General features: G+C 34.0%; 2 protein-coding genes across 3 annotated transcripts; one reads left to right on the top strand and one right to left on the bottom strand.

Annotated features, from left to right (window-relative positions):
* Positions 1 to 1171: 1171 nt before the first annotated feature.
* On the top strand, positions 1172 to 7853 carry LOC108670942 (E3 ubiquitin-protein ligase rnf146). Of its 2 annotated transcripts, none has more exons than XM_018158433.2 (5): positions 1172 to 1462; positions 2024 to 2136; positions 2512 to 2663; positions 5148 to 5301; positions 7287 to 7853. In XM_018158433.2, the coding sequence occupies exons 1-5, from the start codon at positions 1217 to 1219 to the stop codon at positions 7381 to 7383; spliced, it is 762 nt and encodes a 253-aa protein (XP_018013922.1). In that variant the 5' UTR covers positions 1172 to 1216; the 3' UTR covers positions 7384 to 7853. The 2 variants fall into 2 exon arrangements, with proteins under 2 accessions (XP_018013922.1, XP_047740156.1); XM_047884200.1 differs by lacking the exon at positions 7287 to 7853 and adding an exon at positions 7081 to 7269.
* Positions 7854 to 10439: 2586 nt separating this feature from the next.
* On the bottom strand, positions 10440 to 12222 carry LOC125179065 (cilia- and flagella-associated protein 418-like). Its single transcript, XM_047884198.1, has 3 exons — positions 12214 to 12222; positions 11483 to 11538; positions 10440 to 10735 (listed from the first exon to the last, which is right to left on the bottom strand). Exons 1-3 carry the CDS (start codon positions 12220 to 12222, stop codon positions 10483 to 10485), a joined length of 318 nt encoding a protein of 105 aa, XP_047740154.1. The 3' UTR covers positions 10440 to 10482.
* Positions 12223 to 12687: the final 465 nt, after the last annotated feature.

Genomic DNA, 12687 nt, shown 5'->3' with positions numbered 1-12687 from the left:
ATGATATGGTATTCAATGCACAAAGAAATCAAATCACAGCTTGCAACTCCATAAAATTATGACTCAAAAATATCCAGTTGCAGTTTAGAAAGTACCTAGAGGTTTTCCTCACTAGATTGCAGCCATTGCCTAACATGGATGCACGAGCTTTAAGACCAATATGGCCAATGCCCAATGAACAACACAGATGTATGCACATGACAGCTTACAGCCAATATTGCTGATGCCTGATGATCGACACTGATTCACGGGCTTTATGATCAATGTGACTCATGCCCAATGACCAATACAGATGCATGGGCATTATGATTGATGTGACAAATGCCAAATGCCTGTTAATCAAATGGATACACATGCATTAAAACTAATATGGTTAATGCCTGATGATTGAGATGGATGCATGTACATTATGATTTAATATATATTTAACATATGTTATACAAACACTGACCATGTATGCTCACATTTATACACACATCTCACATTTATATTACTCACCTAGCTCATCACCAAAACTATGATACACACAACCAATAACAATGTGAAAATATTAAAAGTGCTGTCCGGGGCATCTTAACCACTCGAATGATCTTGCATAATCCCATTCTCAAAAAAGTTCTTATCACAAGTACACATTTTCAGTGTATCATAAAACAGCCGTATGCCAAATAATACTTAACACAACACATTATAACAACATAATACATTATAACATAACCCAACACATTATATCCCAATGCAATACATTATTACATACCACAATACATCATAACATAGTAAACATTGCAGAATACAGTATCAAAGTACATAACACAATATACCGGTAACACATTAAGTATATTATTTCAACATAACACAACACATTGTAATACAACATAACATATCAGGACACATTATAACACAACTTAACATAACACATCACATTATGACACAACTTATTACAGTAAAACTGATTTACCATCTAATTCAACAATATGATATAAACTAGGTATGTTTGTTTACTGTTATTTTGCCTGTTATCTCCATGGGATTATCATAATATTTTTACTGCCTCATTATTCATTAAAAATTGAAAATTTTAAAATGTCAATGTCCTAGTATCCAACCCAATGAGGGAATGAATGTTTTCATGGTGTATGACTTCAGGTTCACTATATTAATTATATTAACAGAAACCCCAAATCTTTCTGTTACTTTTTGTGTCACTTATTGGATAATGGCTGAAGCCACTGATTTTAATCAAGATGATAAAGATTCTAATCTTCAATCAACATCAAGTAGAGAATTAATTGCCAGCAATACACAAATGGTAACCAGAAGTCAATCACTTAAACTGGAGAAAAGTAGCATTAGCAGCAAAGACAATGAAGAAGAGCCAGATTTGTGTCCAGTGTGCCTAGAAGACATGATTCATCCTGTAAAGTTGCCTTGTTCTCATGTGTTCTGTTTTCTTTGTATCAAGGTGAGTAAATTTGCTCATAATCACATGTACCTATATTTGAAATAATTTTTCATGATATCAGTGCGTGTCTGCTGATAAGTGTACTTCCAGTGCCAGTGTCACAGAAGCATCAAATCTAACACTTTTTCAGTGAGCTACAGATTATAAAATTTATGAATCAGTGAAAAAATTTATTCAGCATTGTGATCAAAGAGCCAGAAGTATAGCGTCATTACTATACAAATAAGTTCATAACCTATGATAATGAGCAATAAGTTAATTAGTTTGTTATCTTTCACATACTCTGGGTGTGATAGTTTTGGGAAATTTAAAATGTTTGTGTTTTTTGTAAATTTGAAACTAAATTAATTCAATAAATATGAAAATATCTCAATAATTTTGCAATTTGTACGTACTCAAATTTTTACAGGCTACTTAGGTAGAGAAAGATATTATTAAGTTCAAGAGAATTTGACTTGATTTTTACTATTTACAAATTCTAAAATAATTAATATAAGAAATTTTTTCTTGTTGAATTTGTTGCCTCATATTATTGTTTTAAAATCATGTCTTATTTCTCAGGGGGTATCGTTAACAAATGGGAATCTCTGCCCCTTGTGCCGAGGAAAAATCGACTCAGACTTTTTTATTGAGCCTGTGTTGGCAACTCCTCCCCAGCTCAAAGTTAAGAAAAAGTAAGTGCTTTTTCTATATTCTAACTCTCTATTTTATTTATTATCATTTCATCATCATTAACATCATTATTTTATTTTAATTTTAAATTCAATTGAATAGTTTGACTTCTGAATTAGCAGTTCAAATTAAAAAAATTATCTTATAAACTTGGTTTTAGTTTACATGCAAAGCTAAGCCTATTATTTATATTAATTGGTGATGAACGTGGTTTGCTCTGCATGACACAGTTTTTATTCAATATGAGTCTTTTGAATTGAGTAGTTTTATGTCATTATTGGGTCCCATGCATGTAGGAATTAATTTCCTCTTTGAAAAGCTTTAGCTTAAATTTCAGGTACAGTTTGAATAGCTGACTTAAATCACATATATTTCAGGACAGAATTGAAGAAATCTTCTTCTCAGTCACAGTCAAGATGCAGTTCATCTGAAACTGCTGATGAAGATCTCGATGCTTCACCTGGGGCTGCTACTGGAGCTGATGCAAAAGATCCCAACTCTTTTCAGTGGTTCTATGAAGGCAGAAATGGTGAAATTTGTTCAGAAATAATAAATCGGACTTTATTTTTATATAGAGTTTCAACACTTTTTCAAGTTTTCTAAAAACTTCCTTTTCAATTCAAAGTGTAGATAGCCGAAACGTTAGAATATATGGATTTTTATTTCAGAACTGCAATCGTTTCTTTTTTATCCAGAATCATTATTCGACACCTAAGTGTTATTGAAAAGGAAGTTTTTAGAAAACTTGAAAAAGTGTTGAAACTCTAGGTGAAATTTGTTGATAAACTTCCTTATTATGATTTCCCTGTGCTACTAATGTGCAGGATAGGTAGGATTGATGGATGTAAAAAAATTTTTTAAATCTACATTAAAACTTCTTCCATCATGAAAGGCAGTAATGTTTACAAGATAAACTATTACCTATACTCTATTACTCCTTTTTTCATCTTATAAAGCTTTGTTTCACGAATTATTGAAAAACTCACTAGCTCCTATTCAGCTAAATATGATTCTCAACTCTGTTAGCCTATTTGGCACTATACCTACTACTCATGCTATTGGTATGTCTATACAGGGGTTTGACAAAATAAGGGAAACACCTGAGAAATTCACAAAATATATTTTGTATGGTGTAGATCCACCTTTTGCAGCAGTTACAGCCTTAATTATCTGAGGTACGGTAATGATTCATACAAATTGTGAATTATTTCCAAAGGAATACTAACCCATTCTTTGTTTAAAACTCCCACAAGCTCTTTTAAAGACGATGGCGGCGGGAATCAACCATAAATGCTCAATAATATTCAGGTCTGGTGATTGTGGTGGCCAAATGAGATGCTCAACTTCATTAGAATGTTCCTCGTGCCATTTGTTAACAATTCCACCTGCACGGATCATGGCATTCGTTATCATCTTGAGTGATGGCATTCCCCTCCATAAACAGTGCTTGATCTATTGGACGAACTTGGTCATTCAAAATTCCTAAAGAGTCACGGCTGTTGATTCTTCCATAAAGAGAAATAATTGGGCCTCCGGATTTCCAACAAATAGCACCCCAGATCATCACAGATACCCCGTCATGTTGTACGGTTGTGAGGAGGCAGTCGAAATTAAGACTCTTTTGGACGTCTCCTAACGTAAACTCGGCCAGAGGTTGATAATAAACTAAACGATGATTCCTCAAATAAAATTACATATTTCCACTTCTCGTGGGACAAATTCTGGAGGTTTTGGCACCACTCTTAATGCTTTGGAGTATTTGTATTTGTAACCAAAAGTTCTCTAATTGTAGCTCTTCCATAGAATCCAGATCTGTTCAGCTCTCGGCGGACAGTCATTATGAAAACTGGGTTCTGTAGGTGTCCATTGAGATCTGCAGTAATTTTAACAGCTGTGGTCTTTCGACTGTCCCTCTTTATTCGATTTAGGTACCGACGGTCTCTCTCAGATAACTTCGACTTACGGCTAGACCTGTGCTTTGCTGAGGACGTTTTTCCTTCTCTTTTAAAAGCAGTCATTACTTTAGAGACAGTACATCTAGAAACGTCAAGCATTCGTGAAGTTCCTTTCACACTAGCACCAGCCATACGGGCACCAACAATTTGTCCTCTTCGAGGTTTGCCATTTATAGATTATAGTTTAGGTTATAGACACAAACATTTACTAAATAGCGCAGGGATAGAATATCAACTAGCAACAACAATAAGCAATAAAACATAAAAATATGTCACGTTTTCATTGTTGATAACATGTTCCAAAATTACTATATCAAAATGTCAGGTGTTTCCCTTATATTGTCCAACACCTGTTTTCATATATAATCAAATGATAATTGGTGTATTTTATCAAAGGTTATTACTAAACTATATAAATGCACTGAAAAGTTTCGTTAATTTATTTCAGCAAATTCTGGGGCGATGAACTTAGATGAAATGTGAAAAGCACATTTAATAAAGAGAAATATGAAAAACGCATTTCAAGCTAAGAATTTTGATCTACGCACTAGTAAAAGTTTAATAGTTTTAATGTGATCGTGTTTTACACCATGGCCTAAACATGATTATTGCATACATATGTCCTTTATTTTATCATAGACGTCATCTGTTTTTATCCTCTCGTGTCTTTTTTACCCACTTGTAACGTGCCCTCGAAGTTCGATCTGAACGAGACGCCACGACAATCTCTTCGTAGAATAATAAAAATATAACTCTTTACTCACTGCAGTGAGTGACAGAGCGCATTTTCTCGTCGATGAAAACTTGAGGTCACGGACGGACAGACAGACGGACAGACAGACAGACGGATATGGCGAGCACAATAGTGCATTTTTTCCATAAATGAGAAATTGCGCTAATAATAATAACAATAATAATAATAATAATAATAGCTGGTCCCAGGTTGGTGGAGGTAACGAGACGCCACGACAATCTCTTCGAGGAATAATAATAATAATAATAAAAATAATAATAATAAAAATAATAATAATAATAATAACAATAATTGCTGGTCGCAGGTTGGTGGAGGTATGACGCCCGTACCAATGCTGCTCTAGAGGAGGCATATTCCTCAGGAGTTCCGTCGTTGACGTTAATGTTGGCGGGTCACAACTTTTGCATCGACCTCAGCGCCATGAGGCAGAGGAGAGCTGATGGTGGTGGCATGAGCAGGCAAGAGATTCGTTCCTAACTTAACCTTAACTAACCTAACCAAACCTAACCTAACCTAAACTAACCTAAACTAACCTAACCTAACCTAAACTAAACCACCCTAACAGGTAGTCAGGAAATGAACTTGTTCCTTGCTTGAACCTAACCCAGGAAGCTATTTCCTAACCTAACCTAAACTAACACACCCTAACATGTAGTCAGGAAATGAACTTGTTCCTTGCTTGAACCTAATCCCAGGAGCCAGGAAGCTATTTCCTAACCTAACCTTAACTAAACCAACCTAACAGGTAGTCAGGAAATGAACTTGATCCTTGCTTGAACCTAAACCCAGGAAGCTACTTCCTAACCTAACCTAACCTAACCCACCCTAACAGGTAGTTAGGAAATGAACTTGTTCCTTGCTTGAACCTAACCCCAGGAAGATTTGTGTCTCACACAACATTTGTAAATAAATATGTTTTCTTATTGTCGTGTCCATTGATGCTTGCGAGTGTTTATCTTGTTGAGTTGAATCAAAGATTGATAGACTATGTTAGAATTAAAATTTAGAATTCAACTAAATGTACCTATTATATTTTTGTTTGACGAAAGCTTAGACTATTCATGATTCTCATTCGGTTTATCTTATTGAGGAGAATTAAAGATAGATAGATTAGAATTAAAATTTAGAATTCAAATAAATGTATTAATTATTTTTGTTTGACTAAAGCTTAAGCTATTGATGATTCTTATTCGTGGTAAAAATTCAAGTTTTGATTGTGTTGAATAATGAAGAGTGACACCCCGATTATCATAGAGACCTATTTCTTGGATGTTAGAAGCATGTGAATTTTTGATCTGAGATATCATCAATTTGAAATTGAAGATCTGATACTATATCAATTTAGATCAAAACTGTTATCAGGCTATGTAGGCACAAATGTACCTACACTAGATACGAGTGAAGAATTTTGGAGTCTGACAAGTTTTAATTTCTTCCTTAACCATGCGATCAAGTAAACATTTTCATTGCAATAATTTATGCCTTCCATTTTGTTAAAAATTTCACTCCCAGAAATACACGTTCTATCGCCTTCAACTAACTTAATTAGAACTACCGAAATTTAGAACTAGTGAAGCATCATAATTTATACCATTGCTAACTCGAGTAGTACTAGTGAAGTATCATATTTATACCATTGTTAACTCGAGTAGAACTGGTGAAGTAACATTTTATACCATTGTTAACTCGAGTAGTACTGGTGAAGTATCACATTTTATAGTATTTTTAGCTCGAGAAGTACTGGTGAAGTATCATATTTTATACCATTGTTAACTCGAGTAGTACTGGTGAAGTAACATATTTTATATCATTGTTAACTCGAGTAGTACTGGTGAAGTATCATATTTTATACCATTGTTAACTCGAGTAGTACTAGTGAAGCATCATTTTACAACATTGTTAACTCGAGTAGTACAATTAGGTATTACTAGCTTTGATCTTGTCATTGACAATCTCATATAACTTCGTGTGACTCCTGGTTCTGTTCACTGGGACTTGGGACGGTCCTCACTAAATGCATAGTTCTGTTTTATATTACGTACATTATCTCGGCTTCTATTTCTCGTATTTGATGAAAGTCAGTTACGAATATTTTGATTGTGTTACTGGATAATCACTCAGGATAGGATAGTCTAGGATAGTTTCGATAGGATAGTTTCTAGGATAGTTTCTAGGATAGTTTAGTTGTGTTGCTGGAACGTCATAAAGACTCCGATAATCATGTTGTTGTGTTACAGGAACATCAAGCGGGACTCAGATAATCATGTTGTGTTACAGGAACATCAAGCGGGACTCAGATAATCATGTTGTTGTGTTACAGGAACATCAAGCGGGACTCAGATAATCATGTTGTGTTGCAGGAACATCAAGCGGGACTCAGATAATCATGTTGTGTTACAGGAACATCAAGCGGCACTCAGATAATCATGTTGTTGTGTTGCAGGAACATCAAGCGGGACTCGGTCTTGTGCCGGGCTAAGGGCACCGCCGGGCTGCACGCGCGAGTTTTGGCCCAACACAAGCGAAAGAGGAAGAACTGAGACGTCGCATGTTGTGGGGTTCGAAACTCGTGTGTGCAGTGAAATAAATGTGCGAGTGATCGTTTGTAAATTACAGGCATAGAGGAAGGCCATTATTATGGTGAATGATTGATTGCGTTAGTAGAAATGGTGAATGATTGATTGCGTTAGTAGAAATGGTGAATGATTGATTGCGTTAGTAGAAATGGTGCATGCTTGATTGCGTTAGTAGAAATGGTGAAGGATTGATTGCGTTAGTAGAAATTGTGAATGCTTGATTGCGTTAGTAGAAATGGTGAATGCTTGATTGCGTTAGTAGAAATTGTGAATGCTTGATTGCGTTAGTAGAAATTGTGAATGCTTGATTGCGTTAGCAGAAATTGTGAATGATTGATTTCGTTAGTAGAAATTGTTTTTGATCACCAGTGCGGTATTTTGTAAAAAAGGAATGAGAAAATTAATTAATAAATGTCGGGTTGGTAGAAAATTGTAAGAATTTAATAGAAAAATTTGTTCTGAAATAATTGTTTACATAATTTTGATAGTGACATTAATGTATACTGACTACCAGTGACTATAGTGGTTTGTCAACATCGCTATTGTACTGAACGAACATATGTGTTTCATTTCACTGAAAAATGAATGTATCATATTGAGAAACATGGTCTGAATGCATAATGTTATTTATAAATACGTTCATTGTAAAAAAATGATTAGTATATATCCCATGGTTCTTTTGTTTTAAGGAGCATCTTACGCAGTTTCGGTTATGATAGCGAGAATGTTATGCAACATTTTAATCGAAGATAATAATATACTTGTAATTTTGTTTACAATAATAATCGACCAGAGCAAATATTGTCAAGTATTCAACACCTATTCGTCGACATTCGGCAACCTCGTTCAACGCTGGCCAAGGAGGTCGAACAAATAATAAAAATTATTTCTATTAATGTTGTGTGTTTTGTTCAGATCTTCATATTATGATCTTTGTACTTAAATACAAACTAATAATAAATAATAATAATTCAAAGTACCACTTGGAAATACGGTATTCTTGCTATAAATAGGTATTTTTTATTAATGTTAATAAATTAATTTGAATGATTCACTGTAGCAAGAAATTATTACTCGTAAATTATTCATGGTGCATGACTTTAAGTGATAATTGAAGTGTGTTGTCAGTATACAGTCGTGCTTGAGTAAAATTCATTCACAATGCTTTATTTGTTTTTATCAAGTAGTACGGTAATATCCCAGCGTTGATTGCGTAGTGCAAGTAGTACAAGTAGTAATGTTCCAGCACTGATCGTGTCTTATCATCCTATTAAGATAAAAATAAAGAGAAAAGTTCAAAGGTATCTTCGTAATTTGTGGTGTAGAAGGAATCAAAAATATTTTAGTTCCCCATAAATATAATTTTCACGTACAGACGAATATCAGACGGTTCTAAGAAGTAATTAGTTCATAGCCAAATTAAATTCATCTTGAAATGCGTGCTGATCTTGATCTACCTCAAAGATGATTTAATTGTGAAGTTATGGCTGGCTTGTATGTAATAGCTGGCAAATCCCTGGTTTCGTTGACAAGGATATAAGTAGATCGTTTAATATGTTAATATATGTATTAATATATTATTAACACATATATGGTAATATATGTGTTGCCTTGCCACTTTTTTTGAGGAAAAAAATTTATTATTTGGATGCTATTAACAATAATGCTCAGTCCCTTGAATGTTTACGCCGCATATTGGAGAGATTAAAGAAACTGTTTAAGAATAATAATGTTTTATTGCCAATACTTTGCCGACCTACTTAAAAAGTTTTTACTATAACTTTCTGAAAACTTTAAAAGTTTTCTGAAAAATTTGAATTCAATTGTAGGTTTGGTATAATTTTTGGAGGTAAGCAATTCGGACGGAAAATCTACAGAGAAAATTCAAAACTTGAATGGAATAAAGTAAGTGAATGAGGTTCTCTCATCTTCTATTGGTGGAACTGTACTCCGGAAGGTGCTCAAGCAGCAGTTCCATTAAAAATATAACTCGGTACTCACTACAGTAAGTGACAGAGAGCGCATTTTCTCGTCGACAAAAACGTAAAGTCACGGACGGACGGACATGACGAGCACAATAGTGCATTTTTTCTCTAAATGAGAAAATGCGCTAAAAAGCGTAAAGTTTTCTTGTGGAATTTTATTGGCACGTCTATCGAATTAATTCTATTAAAAATTTCGAGCTCATGAGCTTTTTAGCGCATTTTCTCATTTATGGAAAAAAGACACTATTGTGCTCGTCATGTCTGACCGTCCGTCTGTCCGTCCGTGACTTCACGTTTTCGTCGACGAGAAAATGCGCTCTCTGTCACTCACTGCAGTGAGTACTGACTTATATTTTTTATATAATTCTTTAATGCACACACATTAACAATCTTACGTTAAAGTGTGATCGTCACGATTTTTTCTTATTTCTTTCATCAAAATTTTAATTTTTACGACGATTCTCTTAACGAACTTTCATGACATTTAATGGAAATTATCACGCACTTACTAAGCCTGTTTTCGACGAGAAATGAGTTTATACGCGAATGATAATTTATAATAATGCATTTATACGTTATAATAATTTATACGTGATAATGATTTCCATAAAATTATTTTACAGCCTGCTATGCAAGGAAAGTCTACGAAGTAAAACTTTATTCCTTGGTATTAAATTTTTGAAATTCTCTGCTTAGCGCCCACCACAAACCAGGCTATGACCGAATTAGGGTCGTACAACTGGGGTCAATTCTTTCTGTTTGAATGATTTCTGCATAATTATCAAATGTGGCTGCAAATGAACAGATTCAATTAGTAGTTTACGTTGAGAAATAGCAAGCATAATCTTTTCATATTGATATAAGGAATATATGCGGAAAGCTTAATTATCGAGAGAAGATTCAGACATCAATAATGAATCAGAATACAACCCTTGCAACTCTAATTTCATCTTCTTAACCGCTCATGTTCAAGGGAGGAAGGTCAAAAATTGTTAAGTGACTAATCACTTTTTATTTAAAAATTGTAGGAAGTAAAAGAATTTAAAAGTGACGATTCACTTATTTGTTTAAAAATGGCTCAATTTTTGCCGGTACAAATCCACGTGTTGTCATCGTTGGATGTGAGTGCCACAGGTTGTGTTGTGTCGACGCTCCTGCACTGACATGCATAGGCTCTGCTAGTTCTCCTGGGCTGTAGCTTGGCCCTGAGTTTGTTGACATCAGGATAGTTGGTACGTAGGAACAGGTAGCTCACGTCGGGGGACCACAGCCATCCATCAAAACTTAGCACTGCGCTGTCGCACCGCACGCACCGCAGGTGACCGCACGCACTGCGAAACAAACGAAACATTATTGTTGGTACGTTTATGATGCACTGTGAAAATACTATATTTTCAATTATGTAACGAAACACGATCGTGATGTATCGTGAAAATATTATATTTTCAATTTTGTTTTGTGACATTCAATAATACAATGTGTCATTCAATAATAATAGAATGTGACATTCAATAATAATAAAATGTGACACTCAATACTTAGGAGTTGCAAACGCAATGACTTGCTTTATTTATAATAACAAATTCTGATATAGTTTTAGGAAGTTAATCTCCTTCATATTTTGGAAAGTACGTTAACTTATCTCAAAATTTCAGAGAAACTCATTAAAAGTCAGAAAAGTAAACGGTTCTATCGCAGACAATATTACACATAAATCACTACTCAAAGCCAATAAGTTTGAGGAGTTTTTTCGGGCTATGAAGCAATTTTTAGCGCATTTTCTCATTTCTGGAAAAAATGCACTATTTTGCTCGCCATGTCCGTCTGTCTGTCTGTGTCTGTCCGTCTGTCTGTCTGTCTGTCCGTCCGTGACTTCACGTTTTCGTCGACGAGAAAATGCGCTCTCTGTCACTCACTGCAGTGAGTACTGAGTTATATTTTTTATAGATACCAATATCTAAGTCAGGCTGATGGACCAACAGCGCTACATAGTATAGTAGTATAGTATCTTCGGCATTAAATAAATAGGCCTGGATAGGCCTATATATATATAGGATAGGCACATATTCTGGGCTCACCGGTTGGATGCGTCTGCAGTGGTGCCGGTTAGGTACGGTGGCCAGCACTTCTTATCCTATACAACACGAAGTTACAAGTTATATTACTTGTAAATATAGGTTTTTAATTTCGTTCTGTGCTTTCAATGTATTAATTTGTGACTTCTGATTTGTGATTCTAGATTCTACGAACTGACGATGGAGCTGGTCTTCGAAACGTTTTCTATAAAGATATGCATTTTTGTGGACTATTCTTTGTTTTTAAATTCTTGGTTAATTTACGAAGTTATGTTGTGTTACAGGAAATCTCGATGAAAAATTGTGTAATGTTAATTGATTTAGTGCAAACAGTGAAAATATATGTTAAATAAAGCACGAATTTATTTATTTAATTCATTTATATGTGATAAGTAAATCACAAATTTTAGAGGCTGAGAAGATTTAAGTTGGAACCTGTACCGAGTTATTACATAAATTCTATCGTCTGAATAGCATGGCTACTAAGTTTGAAATGACACGAAATATATATCTGAAATGATTGATATTTTGCTTGTGAAATCATATGAATTTTACTTAACAAATATCTTGATCTTGTATCATTGATGATGTGACTAAAACCTGAATTGATATGGGAATACACATTTAACTATCTCTTCATGATCATTTATTATTTTTAACAGCAAAATATCAGGCGATTAATATTCTCAAGGAAAATTAAAACATAAAATCGATTGCTCGGTGTTTTTTTATACTGAATTCATTTATGCGAGGTAACGTTCAAAATTACCCGCTAACACAACGCTGTGTATTAAACTCTACGGAAAATTTACTTCACAGCTTATAAGCTTTCCTTAGAATGAGATAAAATAGTCAACAAAATGAATAGTATTTTCATTTTCTCAGTAAATAATAATAGTTCCATGAATGGGTTTTCAGTCAATAATATTCCAGAAAATATTTTTTTATGATAATAGTTAAACAAATGATATCTCAGTGAATAATAGTTCAACAAATGGTTTCCCAGTGAATAATAATTTAAACAGTATATTAAAATTGGTTCAATTTTTCGAATCATATTCTCAATTCATCATGAGTGAATAATAATAGTTCAACAAATGGTTTTCCAGTGAATAATAGTTTAAACAGTATATTAAAAATTGTTCAATTTTCCGAATCATATTCTCTATTCATCATGAATAATAATAGCTCAACAAATGTTTCAGGTC

Source organism: Hyalella azteca, unplaced genomic scaffold (genome assembly GCF_000764305.2).
Source record: "Hyalella azteca isolate HAZT.00-mixed unplaced genomic scaffold, Hazt_2.0.2 contig14817, whole genome shotgun sequence".
Taxonomy (NCBI): Eukaryota; Metazoa; Arthropoda; class Malacostraca; order Amphipoda; family Hyalellidae; genus Hyalella; species Hyalella azteca.
Note: the sequence above shows the minus strand (reverse complement) of the source record. Positions and strands in the feature narration are given on the sequence as shown.

Bases quoted from the DNA above. Each gene is read 5' to 3' on its own strand.
- LOC125179065 (XM_047884198.1), bottom strand. The intron at 10,736-11,482 runs GTGAGCCCAGAA...TTTGTTTCGCAG, and splicing joins ACTGCAGACGCATCCAACCG to TGCGTGCGGTCACCTGCGGT.
- LOC108670942 (XM_018158433.2), top strand. From the start codon at position 1,217: ATGGCTGAAGCCACTGATTTTAATCAAGATGATAAAGATTCTAATCTT. The intron at 2,137-2,511 runs GTAAGTGCTTTT...CATATATTTCAG, and splicing joins CAGCTCAAAGTTAAGAAAAA to GACAGAATTGAAGAAATCTT. The intron at 2,664-5,147 runs GTGAAATTTGTT...TGCTGGTCGCAG, and splicing joins GTTCTATGAAGGCAGAAATG to GTTGGTGGAGGTATGACGCC.